This window comes from Oncorhynchus gorbuscha, unplaced genomic scaffold, assembly GCF_021184085.1.
Source record: "Oncorhynchus gorbuscha isolate QuinsamMale2020 ecotype Even-year unplaced genomic scaffold, OgorEven_v1.0 Un_scaffold_1066, whole genome shotgun sequence".
Lineage (NCBI taxonomy): Eukaryota > Metazoa > Chordata > Actinopteri > Salmoniformes > Salmonidae > Oncorhynchus > Oncorhynchus gorbuscha.
This window is the reverse complement of record NW_025745962.1, coordinates 76,172-96,452: the sequence shown is the minus strand read 5'-3', so window position 1 is coordinate 96,452 and position 20,281 is coordinate 76,172. Positions and strand designations below refer to the sequence as shown.

At 51.6% G+C, this 20,281-nt stretch overlaps 1 protein-coding gene across 1 annotated transcript in view; it reads right to left on the bottom strand.

The window, feature by feature from the left end:
- Positions 1-20,281, bottom strand: part of LOC124021160 (rhophilin-2-like) — a 99,300-nt gene that overhangs the window by 42,479 nt on the left and 36,540 nt on the right. The window contains exons 3-4 of the mRNA XM_046336512.1: positions 7,240-7,368; positions 3,217-3,292 (exon numbers count right to left, since the gene is read on the bottom strand). Of these exons, the coding sequence (XP_046192468.1) occupies positions 3,217-3,292; positions 7,240-7,368 (205 nt within the window). The remainder of the gene's footprint in view (positions 1-3,216; positions 3,293-7,239; positions 7,369-20,281) is intronic.

Genomic DNA, 20,281 nt, shown 5'->3' with positions numbered 1-20,281 from the left:
ACCAAACCTGACCTCTCCCCAGACCCAACCAAACCTCACCCCTCCCCAGACCCAACCAAACCTCACCTCTCCCCAGACCCAACCAAACCTGACCTCTCCCCAGACCCAACCAAACCTCACCCCTCCCCAGACCCAACCAAACCTCACCTCTCCCCAGACCCAACCAAACCTGACCTCTCCCCAGACCCAACCAAACCTGACCTCTCCCCAGACCCAACCAAACCTGACCTCTCCCCAGACCCAACCAAACCTGACCTCTCCCCAGACCCAACCAAACCTAACCCCTCCCAGACCCAACCAAACCTAACCTCTCCCAGACCCAACCAAACCTAACCTCTCCCAGACCCAACCAAACCTAACCTCTCCCAGACCCAACCAAACCTAACCTCTCCCAGACCCAACCAAACCTAACCTCTCCCAGACCCAACCCCTTCCCAGACCCAACCACACCTAACCTCTCCCAGACCCAACCAAACCTAACCTCTCCCAGACCCAACCAAACCTAACCTCTCCCAGACCCAACCCCTTCCCAGACCCAACCAAACCCGACCCCTCCCCAGACCCAACCAAAACTCACCCCTCCCCAGACCCAACCAAACCTCACCCCTCCCAGACCCAACCAAACCTCTCCCAGACCCAACCAAACCTAACCTCTCCCAGACCCAACCCCTTCCCAGACCCAACCAAACCCGACCCCTCCCCAGACCCAACCAAACCTCACCCCTCCCCAGACCCAACCAAACCTCACCCCTCCCCAGACCCAACCAAACCTCACCCCTCCCCAGACCCAACCAAACCTCACCCCTCCCCAGACCCAACCAAACCTCACCCCTCCCCAGACCCAACCAAACCTCACCCCTCCCCAGACCCAACCAAACCTCACCCCTCCCCAGACCCAACCAAACCTCACCCCTCCCCATACCCAACCAAACCTCACCCCTCCCAGACCCCACCAAACCTCACCCCTCCCAGACCCCACCAAACCTCACCCCTCCCAGACCCCACCAAACCTCACCCCTCCTAGACCCCACCAAACCTGAGCTGAACCAAGACCCAACCAAACCTGACCTCTCCCCAGACCCAACCAAACCTGACCTCTCCCCAGACCCAACCAAACCTGACCTCACCTCACCTCTCCCCAGACCCAACCCAACCTGAGCCGAACCCAGCATCAGTGTCTCTCTAGCCGCGTGACGATCAGTGTTGTGACTCCTGACTAGCAGCCAGACAGTAAGTCACTGACACCTGGTCATTAAAGCTAGTTGACTACAGGCTAGAAGTAGGACCCACTTAACAGACAGATACAGGAAGTCACTGACACCTGGTCATTAAAGCTAGTTGATTACAGGCTAGAAGTAGGACCCACTTAACAGACAGATACAGGAAGTCACTGACACCTGGTCATTAAAGCTAGTTGATTACAGGCTAGAAGTAGGACCCACTTAACAGACAGATACAGGAAGGCATGTCTCAAATGGCACCCTATTCCCTAGTGCACTATGTTTGACCAAGACCCACAAGGGAGGCCCACAAGGGAGGCCCCACAAGGGAGGAACCACAAGGAGGAACCACAAGGGAGGCCCCACAAGGGAGGAACCACAAGGAGGCCCCACAAGGGAGGCCCCACAAGGGAGGCCCACGAGGGCTCTGGTCAATCTGGGGAATGGGGTCCCATTTGGGACGTAGCCTAAGTCTAGATACTGTCAAGTCCTTATCTGCACCTCACAGCGGTATAAAGGTGACATCACGGTATTCCCCACCACCGATAGGCTAAGTGTGGTGACATCACAGTGGTCCTGTAGCTCAGTTGGTAGAGCATGGCGCTTGTAACGCTAGGGTAGTGAGTTCGATCCCCGGGACCACCCATACGTAGAATGTATGCACACATGACTGTAAGTCGCTTTGGATAAAAGCGTCTGCTAAATGGCATATATTATTTATTATTATTATTCCCCACCACCGGTAGGCTAAGTGTGGTGACATCATGGTATTCCCCACCACCGGTAGGCTAAGTGTGGTGACATCATGGTATTCCCCACCACCGGTAGGCTAAGTGTGGTGACATCACGGTATTCCCCACCACCGATAGGCTAAGTGTGGTGACATCACGGTATTCCCCACCACCGATAGGCTAAGTGTGGTGACATCACGGTATTCCCCACCACCGATAGGCTAAGTGTGGTGACATCACGGTATTCCCCACCACCGATAGGCTAAGTGTGGTGACATCACGTATTCCCCACCACCGATAGGCTAAGTGTGGTGACATCACGGTATTCCCCACCACCGATAGGCTAAGTGTGGTGACATCATGGTATTCCCCACCACCGATAGGCTAAGTGTGGTGACATCATGGTATTCCCCACCACCGATAGGCTAAGTGTGGTGACATCATGGTATTCCCCACCACCGATAGGCTAAGTGTGGTGACATCACGGTATTCCCCACCACCGATAGGCTAAGTGTGGTGACATCACGGTATTCCCCACCACCGATAGGCTAAGTGTGGTGACATCACGGTATTCCCCACCACCGGTAGGCTAAGTGTGGTGACATCATGGTATTCCCCACCACCGATAGGCTAAGTGTGGTGACATCACGGTATTCCCCACCACCGATAGGCTAAGTGTGGTGACATCATGGTATTCCCCACCACCGGTAGGCTAAGTGTGGTGACATCATGGTATTCCCCACCACCGGTAGGCTAAGTGTGCGGTTGTCATTTCCTGGTTGACAGAGCTGTGACCTAGTTGACAATAATAAAGCTGTTTTCTGAGGGTCAAAACATCACGGGGTTAAACTTGAATCTACTAGGAGAACCTGAATGCATGTCGGTCTGGATAAGAGAACCTGACTGTCGGTCTGGATAAGAGAACCTGACTGTCGGTCTGGATAAGAGAACCTGACTGTCGGTCTGGATAAGAGAACCTGACTGTCGGTCTGGATAAGAGAACCTGACTGTCGGTCTGGATAAGAGAACCTGACTGTCGGTCTGGATAAGAGAACCTGACTGTCGGTCTGGATAAGAGAACCTGACTGTCGGTCTGGATAAGAGAACCTGACTGTCGGTCTGGATAAGAGAACCTGACTGTCGGTCTGGATAAGAGAACCTGACTGTCGGTCTGGATAAGAGAACCTGACTGAACGCATGTCGGTCTGGATAAGAGAACCTGAAATGTACAGGTAGTGAAGTAGTGAAACGGAGGTCTGTACTACCTTGAATGACACAGAGAAGTCCATCTCTTTAGTCTCCTTCAGACCCAGCGGGATGAGAGGGATGCTGGAGGTCTCTCTGGAAACAGGAAAGGAGATATCGTTGACATGTGATATTTAACTGTTATACAGTGATGTTAGTGGTGAACAGTGAGGCTCAGAGTTTTACACACATTAACAGACATATTGTTGAGGTGATGTAACAGACAGGTTGGCTGTGAGGCTCAGAGTTGATATCACAAATTAAGTGAATCCGAACTTCCATTTAAGTCACATTTTCACTTAGTCTGCCATTGACATCAATACATAACTAAATTAACATTTTAAAGTGGGAGAAAGTTTACATTTGCTCTTCAGATTGCAGGCCAGAGTTAACACCCTTTGACAACAGTCTCTCTTTGCCTACAGACACGCCAACACTGCCCCACAATACAATACAACCCAGAGTAAACACCCAGGGGTACCTGGGTCCACCTTACTCACGCCAACACTGCCACACAATACACTACAACCCAGAGTAAATACCCAGAGGTACCTGGGTCCACCTTACTCACGCCAACACTAACCCACAATACACTACAACCCAGAGTAAACACCCAGGGGTACCTGGGTCCACCTTACTCACGTTAACACTGCCCCACAATACAATACAACCCAGAGTAAACACCCAGGGGTACCTGGGTCCACCTTACTCAAGCCAACACTGCCCCACAATACAATACAACCCAGAGTAAACACCCAGGGGTACCTGGGTCCACCTTACTCACGCCAACACTGCCCCACAATACACTACAACCCAGAGTAAATACCCAGAGGTACCTGGGTCCACCTTACTCACGCCAACACTAACCCACAATACACTACAACCCAGAGTAAACACCCAGGGGTACCTGGGTCCACCTTACTCACGTTAACACTGCCCCACAATACAATACAACCCAGAGTAAACACCCAGGGGTACCTGGGTCCACCTTACTCAAGCCAACACTGCCCCACAATACAATACAACCCAGAGTAAACACCCAGAGGTACCTGGGTCCACCTTACTCACGCCAACACTGCCCCACAATACACTACAACCCAGAGTAAATACCCAGAGGTACCTGGGTCCACCTTACTCACGCCAACACTGCCCCACAATACACTACAACCCAGAGTAAACACCCAGAGGTACCTGGGCCCACCTTACTCACGTTAACACTGACCCACAATACACTACAACCCAGAGTAAACACCCAGAGGTACCTGGGTCCACCTTACTCACGTTAACACTGACCCACAATACATTACAACCCAGAGTAAACACCAATATATCCTCACATCGTGGACCTGTAGTTTTAACCAGTAAACACCAATATATCCTCACATCGAGGACCTGTAGTGTTAACCAGTAAACACCAATATATCCTCACATTGTGGACCTGTAGTGGTAACCAGTAAACACCAATATATCCTCACATCGAGGACCTGTAGTGTTAACCAGTAAACACCCGATCACGAATATCCTACCAACGGGACATTAAAAACGGTAATATTTGATGTTTCACCGAGCCGCGGCTGAACGACAACAGGGATAACATCAAGCTGGCGGGGTTTTCCCTGCATCGGCAAGACAGAACAGCCGCCTCCGGTAAGACAGAACAGCCGCCTCCGGTAAGACAGAACAGCCGCCTCCGGTAAGACAGAACAGCCGCCTCCGGTAAGACAGAACAGCCGCCTCCGGTAAGACAGAACAGCCGCCTCCGGTAAGACAGAACAGCCGCCTCCGGTAAGACAGAACAGCCGCCTCCGGTAAGACAGAACAGCCGCCTCCGGTAAGACAGAACAGCCGCCTCCGGTAAGACAAGGGGTGGCGATCTGTGTCTATTTGTAAAGAACAGCTGGTGCACGAAATCTAATATTAAAGGAAGTCTCGAGTTTTTGCTCACCTGAGGTAGAGTATCTCATGATAAGCTGTAGACTACACTATTTATATATATATATATATATATTTTTTTTTTTTTCATAGCTGTCCATTTACTACCACAAACCGATGCTGGGAATAAACTGCACTCAATGAGCTGAATAAGGCAATAAGCAAGCAGGAAAAGCTCATCCAGAGGCTGCTCCCCTAGTGGCCGGGGACTTTAATGCAGGGAAACAAATCCATTTGACCCAATTTCTACCAGCATGTTAAATGTGCAACCAGAGGGGAAAACCCCCCAACACTAGACCACCTTTAATCCACACAGAGAGAGACACGTACAAAGCCTCCATTTGGCAAATCGGACCACAATTCTGTCCTCCTGATTCCTGCTTACAAGCAAAAACTAAAGCAGGAAGCACCAACTAAGTTCAATGTTGGGTCAGTTGTTATATTCTGCGAGCGTTGAAAAAGGGCTATTTCCAGCAATAACTTGGTTGAACGTGGAGCATTTGCAATGGTGTATACAAGCTGTACCCATCTAGATGGTGAGACACACGAAAACAAAAACATCTCAACTGTGAGCTGCTGACTGAAGACGCTAACTTCCTCATCAGACAGATGAGTGGGTGGAACACTTGGGAGCTCACTGGTTCCTCATCCATAATCTTTGGTTCTGTTCTCAACCAGACAGGCCGGTTTCTTTTCCTCGCTCTGTTGCGCTCTCTCTCTCTCTCACCAGCTCTTTGTTTTGATGTGAAGCCTCGGAGCTGCTGTGGTGCCCGTCAGACTAATCAAAGCCCTCCGCATTCCACAGACATGTGCACATTTAGGTTCACAGTGTTTTATTTAAAGGCCCAGTTGACTGTAGTGTGTTTAGGTTCAGTGTTTTATTTAAAGGCCCAGTTGACTGTAGTGTGTTTAGGTTGCTGGTGTTTTATTTAAAGGCCCAGTTGACTGTAGTGTGTTTAGGTTGCTGGTGTTTTATTTAAAGGCCCAGTTGACTGTAGTGTGTTTAGGTTGCTGGTGTTTTATTTAAAGGCCCAGTTGACTGTAGTGTGTTTAGGTTCAGTGTTTTATTTAAAGGCCCAGTTGACTGTAGTGTGTTTAGGTTCACAGTGTTTTATTTAAAGGCCCAGTTGACTGTAGTGTGTTTAGGTTCACAGTGTTTTATTTAAAGGCCCAGTTGACTGTAGTGTGTTTAGGTTCAGTGTTTTATTTAAAGGCCCAGTTGACTGTAGTGTGTTTAGGTTCAGTGTTTAATTTAAAGGCCCAGTTGACTGTAGTGTGTTTAGGTTCAGTGTTTTATTTAAAGGCCCAGTTGACTGTAGTGTGTTTAGGTTCACAGTGTTTTATTTAAAGGCCCAGTTGACAGTAGTGTGTTTAGGTTCAGTGTTTTATTTAAAGGCCCAGTTGACTGTAGTGTGTTTAGGTTCACAGTGTTTTATTTAAAGGCCCAGTTGACTGTAGTGTGTTTAGGTTCACAGTGTTTTATTTAAAGGCCCAGTTGACTGTAGTGTGTTTAGGTTCACAGTGTTTTATTTAAAGGCCCAGTTGACTGTAGTGTGTTTAGGTTGCTGGTGTTTTATTTAAAGGCCCAGTTGACTGTAGTGTGTTTAGGTTGCTGGTGTTTTATTTAAAGGCCCAGTTGACTGTAGTGTGTTTTGGTTGCTGGTGTTTTATTTAGGGTGCTGTTTAAAGGGGCGCCGTAGCATGACAGGTAGGCTGGTTGGGGGTAAAAGAGTAGAAAGGCTGCTGTTTAAAGGGGAGCCGTTTAAAGGGGAGCCGTTTAAAGGGGAGCCGCTTAAAGGGGAGCCGCTTAAAGGGGAGCCGCTTAAAGGGGAGCCGCTTAAAGGGGAGCCGCTTAAAGGGGAGCCGCTTAAAGGGGAGCCGGTTTAAAGGGGAGCAGGTTTAAAGGGGAGCAGGTTTAAAGGGGAGCAGGTTTAAAGGGGAGCAGGTTTAAAGGGGAGCAGGTTTAAAGGGGAGCAGGTTTAAACGGGAGTAGGTTTAAAGGGGAGTCGTTTAAAGGGGAGCAGGTTTAAAGGGGAGCAGGTTTAAAGGGGAGTCGTTTAAAGGGGAGTCGTTTAAAGGGGAGAAGGTTTAAAGGGGAGTCGTTTACTCACTGGCTGTTCTGGTAGACCTCCACGGAGCTGTTGAGTCCCTCCAGTTGTTCCATGAGCAGCTGCAGGTTAGAGTTGATATAGCTCAGCTCCAGAACGACCATATCACACACTTTGTTGTTGGAGGTCGCCCTGGAAACGGGAAGAGAAAAGGAAAGGCATGTTAGTGTTCACAATACAAAACTGAAGAAAAAACGTTTGAGGTACAAACTTTGACAGACAGGAGGACTGAGCTGTCAGACAGGAGGACTGAGCTGTCAGACAGGAGGACTGAGCTGTCAGACAGGAGGACTGAGCTGTCAGACAGGAGGACTGAGCTGTCAGACAGGAGGACTGAGCTGACAGACAGGAGGACTGAGCTGTCAGACAGGAGGACTGAGCTGACAGACAGGAGGACTGAGCTGACAGACAGGAGGACTGAGCTGTCAGACAGGAGGACTGAGCTGACAGACAGGAGGACTGAGCTGACAGACAGGAGGACTGAGCTGACAGACAGGAGGACTGAGCTGACAGACAGGAGGACTGAGCTGACAGACAGGAGGACTGACAGACAGACAGGAGGACTGAGCTGACAGACAGGAGGACTGAGCTGACAGACAGGAGGACTGAGCTGACAGACAGGAGGACTGAGCTGACAGACAGGAGGACTGAGCTGACAGACAGGAGGACTGAGCTGACAGACAGGAGGAGAGCTGACAGACAGGAGGACTGACAGACAGGAGGACTGAGCTGACAGACAGGAGGACTGAGCTGACAGACAGGAGGACTGAGCTGACAGACAGGAGGACTGAGCTGACAGACAGGAGGACTGAGCTGACAGACAGGAGGACTGAGCTGTCAGACAGGAGGACTGAGCTGTCAGACAGGAGGACTGAGCTGTCAGACAGGAGGACTGAGCTGTCAGACAGGAGGACTGAGCTGTCAGACAGGAGGACTGAGCTGTCAGACAGGAGGACTGAGCTGTCAGACAGGAGGACTGAGCTGTCAGACAGGAGGACTGAGCTGTCAGACAGGAGGACTGAGCTGTCAGACAGGAGAACTGAGCTGTCAGACAGGAGGACTGAGCTGTCAGACAGGAGGACTGAGCTGTCAGACAGGAGGACTGAGCTGTCAGACAGGAGGACTGAGCTGTCAGACAGGAGGACTGAGCTGTCAGACAGGAGGACTGAGCTGTCAGACAGGAGGACTGAGCTGTCAGACAGGAGGACTGAGCTGTCAGACAGGAGGACTGAGCTAAATTATTATATGTTGTTTACACCCCTGCCACTATCTCCCGGGAGGCTGTACCACCGGGACTGACTGGAGACAGAGGACTGACTGACTGACTGGAGACAGAGGACTGACTGGAGACAGAGGACAGACTGACTGACTGGAGACAAAGGACAGACTGACTGACTGGAGACAGAGGACTGACTGGAGACAGAGGACTGACTGGAGACAGAGGACTGACTGGAGACAGAGGACTGACTGGAGACAGAGGACTGACTGGAGACAGAGGACTGACTGGAGACAGAGGACTGGCCGACTGACTGGAGACAGAGGACTGGCCGACTGACTGGAGACAGAGGACTGACTGGAGACAGAGGACTGACTGGAGACAGAGGACTGACTGGAGACAGAGGACTGACTGGAGACAGAGGACTGACTGGAGACAGAGGACTGACTGGAGACAGAGGACTGACTGGAGACAGAGGACTGGCCGACTGACTGGAGACAGAGGACTGGCCGACTGACTGGAGACAGAGGACTGGCCGACCGACTGGAGACAGAGGACGGACCGACCGACTGGAGACAGAGGGCGGACCGACCGACTGGAGACAGAGGGCGGACCGACCGACTGGAGACAGAGGGCGGACCGACCGACTGGAGACAGAGGACGGACCGACTGGAGACAGAGGACGGACCGACTGGAGACAGAGGACGGACCGACTGGAGACAGAGGACGGACCGACTGGAGACAGAGGACGGACCGACTGGAGACAGAGGGCGGACCGACTGGAGACAGAGGACGGACCGACTGGAGACAGAGGACGGACCGACTGGAGACAGAGGACGGACCGACTGGAGACAGAGGACGGACCGACTGGAGACAGAGGACGGACCGACTGGAGACAGAGGACGGACCGACTGGAGACAGAGGGCTGACTGACTGGAGACAGAGGGCTGGCTGACTGGAGACAGAGGGCTGACTGGAGACAGAGGGCTGACTGGAGACAGAGGGCTGACTGGAGACAGAGGGCTGACTGGAGACAGAGGGCTGACTGGAGACAGAGGGCTGACTGGAGACAGAGGGCTGACTGGAGACAGAGGGCTGACTGGAGACAGAGGGCTGACTGGAGACAGAGGGCCGACTGGAGACAGAGGACGGACCGACTGGAGACAGAGGGCTGACTGGAGACAGAGGACTGGCCGACTGACTGGAGACAGAGGACTGGCCGACTGGAGACAGAGGACGGACCGACTGGAGACAGAGGACGGACCGACTGGAGACAGAGGACGGACCGACTGGAGACAGAGGGCTGACTGGAGACAGAGGACTGACCGACTGACTGGAGACAGAGGACTGACTGGAGACAGAGAACGGACCGACTGGAGACAGAGGGCGGACCGACTGGAGACAGAGGGCTGACTGGAGACAGAGGACTGACTGGAGACAGAGGGCTGACTGGAGACAGAGGGCTGACTGGAGACAGAGGGCTGACTGGAGACAGAGGGCTGACTGGAGACAGAGGGCTGACTGGAGACAGAGGGCTGACTGGAGACAGAGGGCTGACTGGAGACAGAGGGCTGACTGGAGACAGAGGGCTGACCGACTGGAGACAGAGGACTGACCGACTGGAGACAGAGGACTGACCGACTGGAGACAGAGGACTGACCGACTGGAGACAGAGGACTGACTGACTGGAGACAGAGGACTGACTGGAGACAGAGGACTGACTGGAGACAGAGGACTGACTGGAGACAGAGGACTGACTGGAGACAGAGGACTGACTGGAGACAAGGCGAGGTCTATGGGAACTGCTCAGTTGAGACATAGTCTGAGTCCCTAATGTCAGATGGCACCCTATTCACTATATAGTGCACTACTTTTGACCAGGGCCCTATGGCACCCTATTCTCTATATAGTGCACTACTTTTGACCAGGGCCCTATGGCAAACCTATTCACTATATAGTGCACTACTTTTGACCAGAGCCCTATGGCACCCTATTCACTATATAGTGCACTACTTTTGACCAGGGCCCTATGGCACCCTATTCTCTATATAGTGCACTACTTTTGACCAGGGCCCTATGGCAAACCTATTCACTATATAGTGCACTACTTTTGACCAGAGCCCTATGGCACCCTATTCACTATATAGTGCTTTACTTTTAACCAGGGCCAATAGTGTGTGTGCCATTTGGGACACGGCTAGATGAGGTTTCCTGACCTGGCTCTGATATTGGCCTAGATGGCTCAGGGGACAGGATTCATCCAGCTCATCACCATAGTTCATATACAGTCACACACCAATACATGGAAACACTTAGACCCTAATGAGTGGTGTGGTGGAGCTACAGCCATTCTCCTGAAGCTGCACGTTTTATATTTTGGCATTAATTCCATGTATTTCCAGGGTTTTTTGAGAAGGACCTCTTCCAGAGAGGAAGTGAAGGACCGCTGAGGTCAGACTAGATACAGTGGGGTTCAAATGGTACCCTGTTCCCTATATAGTGCACTACTTTTGACCAGGGCCCTATGGCACCCTATTCACTATATAGTGCACTACTTTACACCAGGGCCCATAGGGCTCAGGCCAATAGTAGTGCACTATATATGGAATAGGGAGCCATTGAGGACGCACACATAATGACAGACCCTGACTCCGGAAACTCAGTTCACACAGTAGAGACAGTAGAGACAGGAGAGACAGTCGAGAGACAGTCATTTTGCGCATTTCGCTACACTCGCATTAACATCTGCTAACCATGTGTATGTGACAAATACATTTTGATTTAATAACAGTAGAGAGACAGTAAGAGCAGTAGAGAGACAGTAATAACAGTAGAGACAGTAGAGAGACAGTAATAACAGTAGAGAGACAGTAGAGAGACAGTAATAACAGTAGAGAGACAGTAATAACAGTAGAGAGACAGAGAGACAGTAATAAGAGTAGAGAGACAGTAGAGAGACAGTAAGAACAGTAGAGACAGTAGAGAGACAGTAGAGAGACAGTAATAAGAGTAGAGAGACAGTAGATAGACAGTAAGAACAGAGAGACAGTACGAGCAGTAGAGACAGTAATAAGAGTAGAGAGACAGTAGAGAGACAGTAATAACAGTAGAGACAGTAGAGAGACAGTAATAACAGTAGAGAGACAGTAGAGAGACAGTAATAAGAGTAGAGAGACAGTAGATAAACAGTAAGAACAGAGAGAGTACGAGCAGTAGAGAGACAGTACGAGCAGTAGAGAGACAGTACGAGCAGTAGAGAGACAGTACGAGCAGTAGAGAGACAGTACAAGCAGTAGAGAGACAGCACGAGCAGTAGAGAGACAGTACGAGCAGTAGAGAGACAGAGAGACAGTAATAACAGTAGAGAGACAGAGAGACAGTAATAACAGTAGAGAGACAGAGAGACAGTAATAAGAGTAGAGAGACAGTAGAGAGAGAGAACGAGCAGCAGAGAGACAGTACGAGCAGTAGAGAGACAGTAATAACAGTAGAGAGACAGTAGAGAGACAGTAATAGCAGTAGAGAGACAGCACGAGCAGTAGAGAGACAGCACGAGCAGTAGAGAGACAGCACGAGCAGTAGAGAGACAGCACGAGCAGTAGAGAGACAGCACGAGCAGTAGAGAGACAGCACGAGCAGTAGAGAGACAGCACGAGCAGTAGAGAGACAGCACGAGCAGTAGAGAGACAGCACGAGCAGTAGAGAGACAGCACGAGCAGTAGAGAGACAGCACGATCAGTAGAGAGACAGCACGATCAGTAGAGAGACAGCACGAGCAGTAGAGAGACAGTACGAGCAGTAGAGAGACAGTAGAGAGACAGTAATAACAGTAGAGAGACAGTAATAACAGTAGAGAGACAGTAATAACAGTAGAGAGACAGTAATAACAGTAGAGAGACAGTAATAATAGTAGAGAGACAGTAATAACAGTAGAGAGACAGTAAGAGCAGTAGAGAGACAGTAAGAGCAGTAGAGAGACAGTAGAGAGACAGTCATAACAGTAGAGAGACAGTAATAACAGTAGAGAGACAGTAGAAAGACAGTAATAACAGTAGAGAGACAGTAGAGAGACAGAGAGACAGTAATAAGAGTAGAGAGACAGTAGAGAGACAGTAATAAGAGTAGAGACAGTAGATAGACAGTAATAACAGTAGAGAGACAGTAGAGAGACAGTAATAAGAGTAGAGAGACAGAGAGACAGTAATAAGAGTAGAGAGACAGTAGAGAGACAGCACGAGCAGTAGAGAGACAGCACGAGCAGTAGAGAGACAGCACGAGCAGTAGAGAGACAGTAGAGAGACAGTAATAACAGTAGAGAGACAGTAATAACAGTAGAGAGACAGTAATAACAGTAGAGAGACAGTAATAACAGTAGAGAGACAGTAAGAGCAGTAGAGAGACAGTAAGAGCAGTAGAGAGACAGTAGAGAGACAGTAATAACAGTAGAGAGACAGTAATAACAGTAGAGAGACAGTAAGAGCAGTAGAGAGACAGTAGAAAGACAGTAATAACAGTAGAGAGACAGTAATAACAGTAGAGAGACAGTAAGAACAGTAGAGAGACAGTAATAACAGTAGAGAGACAGTAATAACAGTAGAGAGACAGTAATAACAGTAGAGAGACAGTAATAACAGTAGAGAGACAGTAAGAGCAGTAGAGAGACAGTAAGAGCAGTAGAGAGACAGTAATAACAGTAGAGAGACAGTAATAACAGTAGAGAGACAGTAATAACAGTAGAGAGACAGTAATAACAGTAGAGAGACAATAAGAGCAGTAGAGAGACAGTAATAACAGTAGAGAGACAGTAATAACAGTAGAGACAGTAAGAGCAGTAGAGAGACAGTAAGAGCAGTAGAGAGACAGTAATAACAGTAGAGAGACAGTAATAACAGTAGAGAGACAGTAATAACAGTAGAGAGACAGTAAGAGCAGTAGAGAGACAGTAAGAGCAGTAGAGAGACAGTAAGATCAGTAGATAGACAATAGAGAGACAGTAATAACAGTAGAGAGACAGTAATAACAGTAGAGAGACAGTAAGAGCAGTAGAGAGACAGTAGAGAGACAGTAGAGAGACAGTAAGAGCAGTAGAGAGACAGTAGAAAGACAGTAATAACAGTAGAGAGACAGTAAGAGCAGTAGAGAGACAGTAGAAAGACAGTAATAACAGTAGAGAGACAGTAATAACAGTAGAGAGACAGTAATAACAGTAGAGAGACAGTAGAGAGACAGTAATAAGAGTAGAGAGACAGAGAGACAGTAATAAGAGTAGAGAGACAGTAGAGAGACAGCACGAGCAGTAGAGAGACAGCACGAGCAGTAGAGAGACAGCACGAGCAGTAGAGAGACAGCACGAGCAGTAGAGAGACAGCACGAGCAGTAGAGAGACAGCACGAGCAGTAGAGAGACAATAAGAGCAGTAGAGAGACAGTAGAGAGACAGTAATAACAGTAGAGAGACAGTAATAACAGTAGAGAGACAATAAGAGCAGTAGAGAGACAATAAGAGCAGTAGAGAGACAATAAGAGCAGTAGAGAGACAGTAATAACAGTAGAGAGACAGTAATAACAGTAGAGAGACAATAAGAGCAGTAGAGAGACAGTAATAACAGTAGAGAGACAGTAATAACAGTAGAGAGACAGTAATAACAGTAGAGAGACAGTAAGAGCAGTAGAGACAATAAGAGCAGTAGAGAGACAGTAGAGAGAAAGTAGAGACCAGTGGATTATTATCAGGGAGTAACTCCACATAAATAAACCTGGACAAACCAGTCGGCCTGGTCGGTACACTTCTTTACCTGCTGCTAGGAGAGAGGAGGAACGTAGAACTACTGAAACCTGACAACAGACGGGGGAAGAAAAAGAGAGAAAAAGAAATAAAGAAAGAGAGGCCAGGTGAGGGTATAGGGGAGGAAAGAGAGAGGCAAGGTGAGGGTATAGGGGAGGACAGAGAGAGAGAGGCCAGGTGAGGGTATAGGGGGAGGAAAGAGAGAGGCAAGGTGAGGGTATAGGGGGGAGGACAGAGAGAGGCAAGGTGAGGGTATAGGGGAGGACAGAGAGAGGGAGAGGCCAGGTGAGGGTATAGGGGAGGACAGAGAGAGAGAGAGGGAGAGAGAGAGAGAGAGAGGCCAGGTGAGGGTATAGGGGAGGACAGAGAGAGAGGCAAGGTGAGGGTATAGGGGAGGACAGCGAGAGAGGGAGAGGCCAGGTGAGGGTATAGGGGAGGACAGAGAGAGAGAGAGAGAGGCCAGGTGAGGGTATAGGGGAGGACAGAGAGAGAGAGAGGCCAGGTGAGGGTATAGGGGAGGAAAGAGAGAGGCAAGGTGAGGGTATAGGGGAGAACAGAGAGAGAGGGAGAGGCCAGGTGAGGGTATAGGGGAGGACAGAGAGAGGCAAGGTGAGGGTATAGGGGAGGACAGAGAGAAAGGGAGAGGCCAGGTGAGGGTATAGGGGAGGACAGAGAGAGAGAGAGAGAGGCCAGGTGAGGGTATAGGGGAGGAAAGAGAGGCAAGGTGAGGGCATAGGGGAGGACAGAGAGAGAGGGAGAGGCCAGGTGAGGGTATAGGGGAGGACAGAGAGAGAGAGAGGCCAGGTGAGGGTATAGGGGAGGACAGAGAGAGAGAGAGGCCAGGTGAGGGTATAGGGGAGGACAGAGAGAGAGAGAGAGAGAGAGGCCAGGTGAGGGTATAGGGGAGGACAGAGAGAGAGAGAGAGAGGCCAGGTGAGGGTATAGGGGAGGACAGAGAGAGAGAGAGAGAGGCCAGGTGAGGGTATAGGGGAGGACAGAGAGAGAGAGAGGCCAGGTGAGGGTATAGGGGAGGACAGAGGGAGAGGCCAGGTGAGGGTATAGGGGAGGACAGAGAGAGAGGGAGAGACCAGGTGAGGGTATAGGGGAGGACAGAGAGAGAGGGAGAGGCCAGGTGAGGGTATAAGAGAGAGAGAGAGAGGCCAGGTGAGGGTATAGGGGAGGACAGAGAGAGAGGGAGAGGCCAGGTGAGGGTATAGGGGAGGACAGAGAGAGAGGGAGAGGCCAGTTGAGGGTATAGGGGAGGACAGAGGAGTCACCTTTGTATTCCACCTGCCTCCCTCTCCCTGCCACTCCCCAGGAGTCAGGAATGCTGTTTACATTCCAGCCAGGTAGAAAACACAGGTGGAACATAATCTCTTCACACCTGCTTATTGTTTTGAAAGTTCAAAGTCCCCTACAAAATAAATATAATATAATCATTTACGCCATTTAGCAGACACTTTTATCCAACGTAATAATGCGTGCATCCATTTTCTTTTTTACATATGGGTGGTCCCTGGAATCAAACCCACTCTCCTGGTATTACAAGCACCATGCTCTACCACCTGATCTGCAGAGAACCACCTAAATCCTTAGGCACACATGTTGGAATAATGCATCTTAACCACCCAAGAAACCATACAAGTACCTGAAACTTCAATACACGGTCTCTCTGCACCTACCAGGGAGGTCTCTCTGCACCTACCAGGGAGGTCTCTCTGCACCTACCAGGGAGGTCTCTCTGCACCTACCAGGGGAGGTCTCTCTGCACCTACCAGGGAGTCTCTCTGCACCTACCAGGGGAGGTCTCTCTGCACCTACCAGGGGAGGTCTCTCTACCACCTACCAGGGGAGTCTCTCTGCACCTACCTCTCTGCACCTACCAGGGGAGGTCTCTCTGGAGGAGGTCTCTCTGCACCTACCAGGGGAGGTCTCTCTGCACCTACCAGGGAGGTCTCTCTGCACCTACCAGGGGAGGTCTCTCTGCACCTACCAGGGGAGGTCTCTCTGCACCTACCAGGGGAGGTCTCTCTGCACCTACCAGGGAGGTCTCTCTGCACCTACCAGGGAGGTCTCTCTGCACCTACCAGGGAGGTCTCTCTGCACCTACCAGGGAGGTCTCTCTGCACCTACCAGGGAGGTCTCTCTGCACCTACCAGGGGAGGTCTCTCTGCACCTACCAGGGGAGGTCTCTCTGCACCTACCAGGGGAGGTCTCTCTGCACCTACCAGGGGAGGTCTCTCTGCACCTACCAGGGAGGTCTCTCTGCACCTACCAGGGGGGAGGTCTCTCTGCACCTACCAGGGGAGGTCTCTCTGCACCTACCAGGGAGGTCTCTCTGCACCTACCAGGGAGGTCTCTCTGCACCTACCAGGGGAGGTCTCTCTGCACCTACCAGGGAGGTCTCTCTGCACCTACCAGGGAGGTCTCTCTGCACCTACCAGGGGAGGTCTCTCTGCACCTGCACCTGCACCTACCAGGGAGGTCTCTCTGGGAGGTCTCTCTGCACCTACCAGGGGAGGTGCACCTACCTCTGCACCTACCAGGGGAGGTCTCTCTGCACCTACCAGGGGAGGTCTCTCTGCACCTACCAGGGGAGGTCTCTCTGCACCTACCAGGGGAGGTCTCTCTGCACCTACCAGGGGAGGTCTCTCTGCACCTACCAGGGGAGGTCTCTCTGCACCTACCAGGGGAGGTCTCTCTGCACCTACCAGGGAGGTCTCTGCACCTACCAGGGAGGTCTCTCTGCACCTACCAGGGAGGTCTCTCTGCACCTACCAGGGGAGGTCTCTCTGCACCTACCAGGGAGGTCTCTCTGCACCTACCAGGGGAGGTCTCTCTGCACCTACCAGGGAGGTCTCTCTGCACCTACCAGGGGAGGTCTCTCTGCACCTACCAGGGAGGTCTCTCTGCACCTACCAGGGGAGGTCTCTCTGCACCTACCAGGGGAGGTCTCTCTGCACCTACCAGGGGAGGTCTCTCTGCACCTACCAGGGAGGTCTCTCTGCACCTACCAGGGAGGTCTCTCTGCACCTACCAGGGAGGTCTCTCTGCACCTACCAGGGAGGTCTCTGCACCTACCAGGGGAGGTCTCTCTGCACCTACCAGGGGAGGTCTCTCTGCACCTACCAGGGGAGGTCTCTCTGCACCTACCAGGGGAGGTCTCTCTGCACCTACCAGGGGAGGGTATAGGAGAGGTCTCTCTGCACCTACCAGGGGAGGGTATAGGGGAGGTCTCTCTACATCTACCAGGGGAGGGTATAGGGGAGGCCTCTCTGCACCTACCAGGGGAGGTCTCTCTGCACCTACCAGGTGAGGGTATAGGGGAGGTCTCTCTGCACCTACCAGGGGAGGGTATAGGGGAGGTCTCTCTGCACCTACCAGGGGAGGTCTCTCTGCACCTACCAGGGAGGGAGGGAGGTCTCTCTGCACCTACCAGGTGAGGGTATAGGGGAGGTCTCTCTGCACCTACCAGGGGAGGGTATAGGGGAGGTCTCTCTGCACCTACCAGGGGAGGGTATAGGGGAGGTCTCTCTGCACCTACCAGGGGAGGGTATAGGGGAGGTCTCTCTGCACCTACCAGGGGAGGTCTCTCTGCACCTACCAGGTGAGGGTATAGGGGAGGTCTCTCTGCACCTACCAGGGGAGAGTATAGGGGAGGTCTCTCTGCACCTACCAGGGGAGGGTATAGGGGAGGTCTCTCTGCACCTATCAGGTGAGGGTATAGGGGAGGTCTCTCTGCACCTACCAGGTGAGGGTATAGGGGAGGTCTCTCTGCACCTACCAGGTGAGGGTATAGGAGAGTTCTCTCTGCACCTACCAGGTGAAGGTATAGGGGGGGTCTCTCTGCACCTACCAGGTGAAGGTATAGGAGAGGTCTCTCTGCACCTACCAGGGGAGGTCTCTCTGCACCTACCAGGTGAAGGTATAGGGGAGGTCTCTCTGCACCTACCAGGTGAGGGTATAGGGAGGTCTCTCTGCACCTACCAGGTGAGGGTATAGGGAGGTCTCTCTGCACCTACCAGGTGAGGGTATAGGGAGGTCTCTCTGCACCTACCAGGTGAGGGTATAGGGAGGTCTCTCTGCACCTACCAGGTGAGGGTATAGGGGAGGTCTCTCTGCACCTACCAGGTGAGGGTATAGGGGAGGTCTCTCTGCACCTACCAGGTGAGGGTATAGGGGAGGACAGAGAGAGAGAGGGGCCAGGTGAGGGTATATGGGAGGTCTCTCTGCACCTACCAGGTGAGGGTATAGGGGAGGTCTCTCTGCACCTACCAGGTGAGGGTATAGGGGAGGTCTCTCTGCACCTACTCATTGGTTCTACCAGCTGTAGTGTTGGCAGACGAACACACACACACCGCTGAGTTAATCTCCTGGCCCCAAGTCCTTACCAACTGTGGACTGGGCCAAGGAGGGCTAGTAGTTAGCCTGTAAATACTGAGAGGAATGCAGGGTTCTCTGAAGCTGACAGGCTGCTCCAGTACAGCCTCATGTCATCTCAGTACCTTAGATCAGGTCAGGATTCAGACAGAGAGAGAGACTGGTCCCCAGGTCAGGGTTCAGACAGAGAGAGAGACTGGTCCCCAGGTCAGGGTTCAGACAGAGAGAGAGAGACTGGTCCCCAGGTCAGGGTTCAGACAGAGAGAGAGAGACTGGTCCCCAGGTCAGGGTTCAGACAGAGAGAGAGAGACTGGTCCCCAGGTCAGGGTTCAGACAGAGAGAGAGAGACTGGTCCCCAGGTCAGGGTTCAGACAGAGAGAGAGAGACTAGTCCCCAGGTCAGGGTTCATCTTGGTATCCCAGGTCAGATACCTACCAATCCCCCCCACCACCACTAGATACCTACCAATCCCCCCCACCACCACTAGATATCTACCAACCCCCCCACCACCACTAGATACCTACCAACCCCCCCACCACTAGATACCTACCAACCCCCCCACCACTAGATACCTACCAATCCCCCCACCACTAGATACCTACCAAACCCCCCCCCACCACTAGATACCTACCAATCCCCCCCCCACCACTAGATACCTACCAATCCCCCCCCACCACTAGATACCTACCAATCCCCCCCACCACTAGATACCTACCAATCCCCCCCACCACTAGATACCTACCAAACCCCCCACCACTAGATACCTACCAATCCCCCCACCACCTACCAATTCACCCCACCACTAGATACCTACCAATCACCCCACCACCTACCAATCCCCCCACCACTAAATACCTACCAATCCCCCCACCACTAGATACCTACCAATCCCCCCACCATTAGATACCTACCAATCCCCCACCATTAGATACCTACCAGTCCCCCTCACCACTAGATACCTACCAATCCCCCCACCACTAGATACCTACCAGTCCCCCTCACCACTAGATACCTACCAACCCCCCCCACCACTAGATACCTACCAACCCCCCCACCATTAGATACCTACCAACCCCCCCCCCCCACCATTAGATACCTACCAACCCCCCACCACTAGATACCTACCAATCCCCCACCACTACTAGATACCTACCAATCCCCCCCACTAGATACCTACCAACCCCCCCCCACCACTAGATACCTACCAAATACTGGGAGGTCAGTAAGGACTAGCCTATAGACTATCAGGCTGATCCAGGTACCTCAGTAAGGACTAGCCTATAGACTGTCAGGCTGATCCAGGTACCTCAGTAAGGACTAGCCTATAGACTGTCAGGCTGATCCAAGGTACCTCAGTAAGGACTAGCCTGTAGACTGTCAGGCTGATCCAAGGTGCCTCAGTCAGGACCAGCCTATAAACTGTTCAGCAGACTGTCAGGCTGATCCAGGTACCTCAGTAAGGACTAGCCTATGGACTGTTCAGCAGACTGTCAGGCTGATCCAAGGTACCTCAGTAAGGACTAGCCTATAGACTGTCAGGCTGATCCAAGGTACCTCAGTAAGGACTAGCCTATAGACCGTCAGGCTGATCCAGGTACCTCAGTAAGGACTAGCCTATAGACTGTTCAGAAGACTGTCAGGCTGATCCCGGTACCTCAGTAAGGA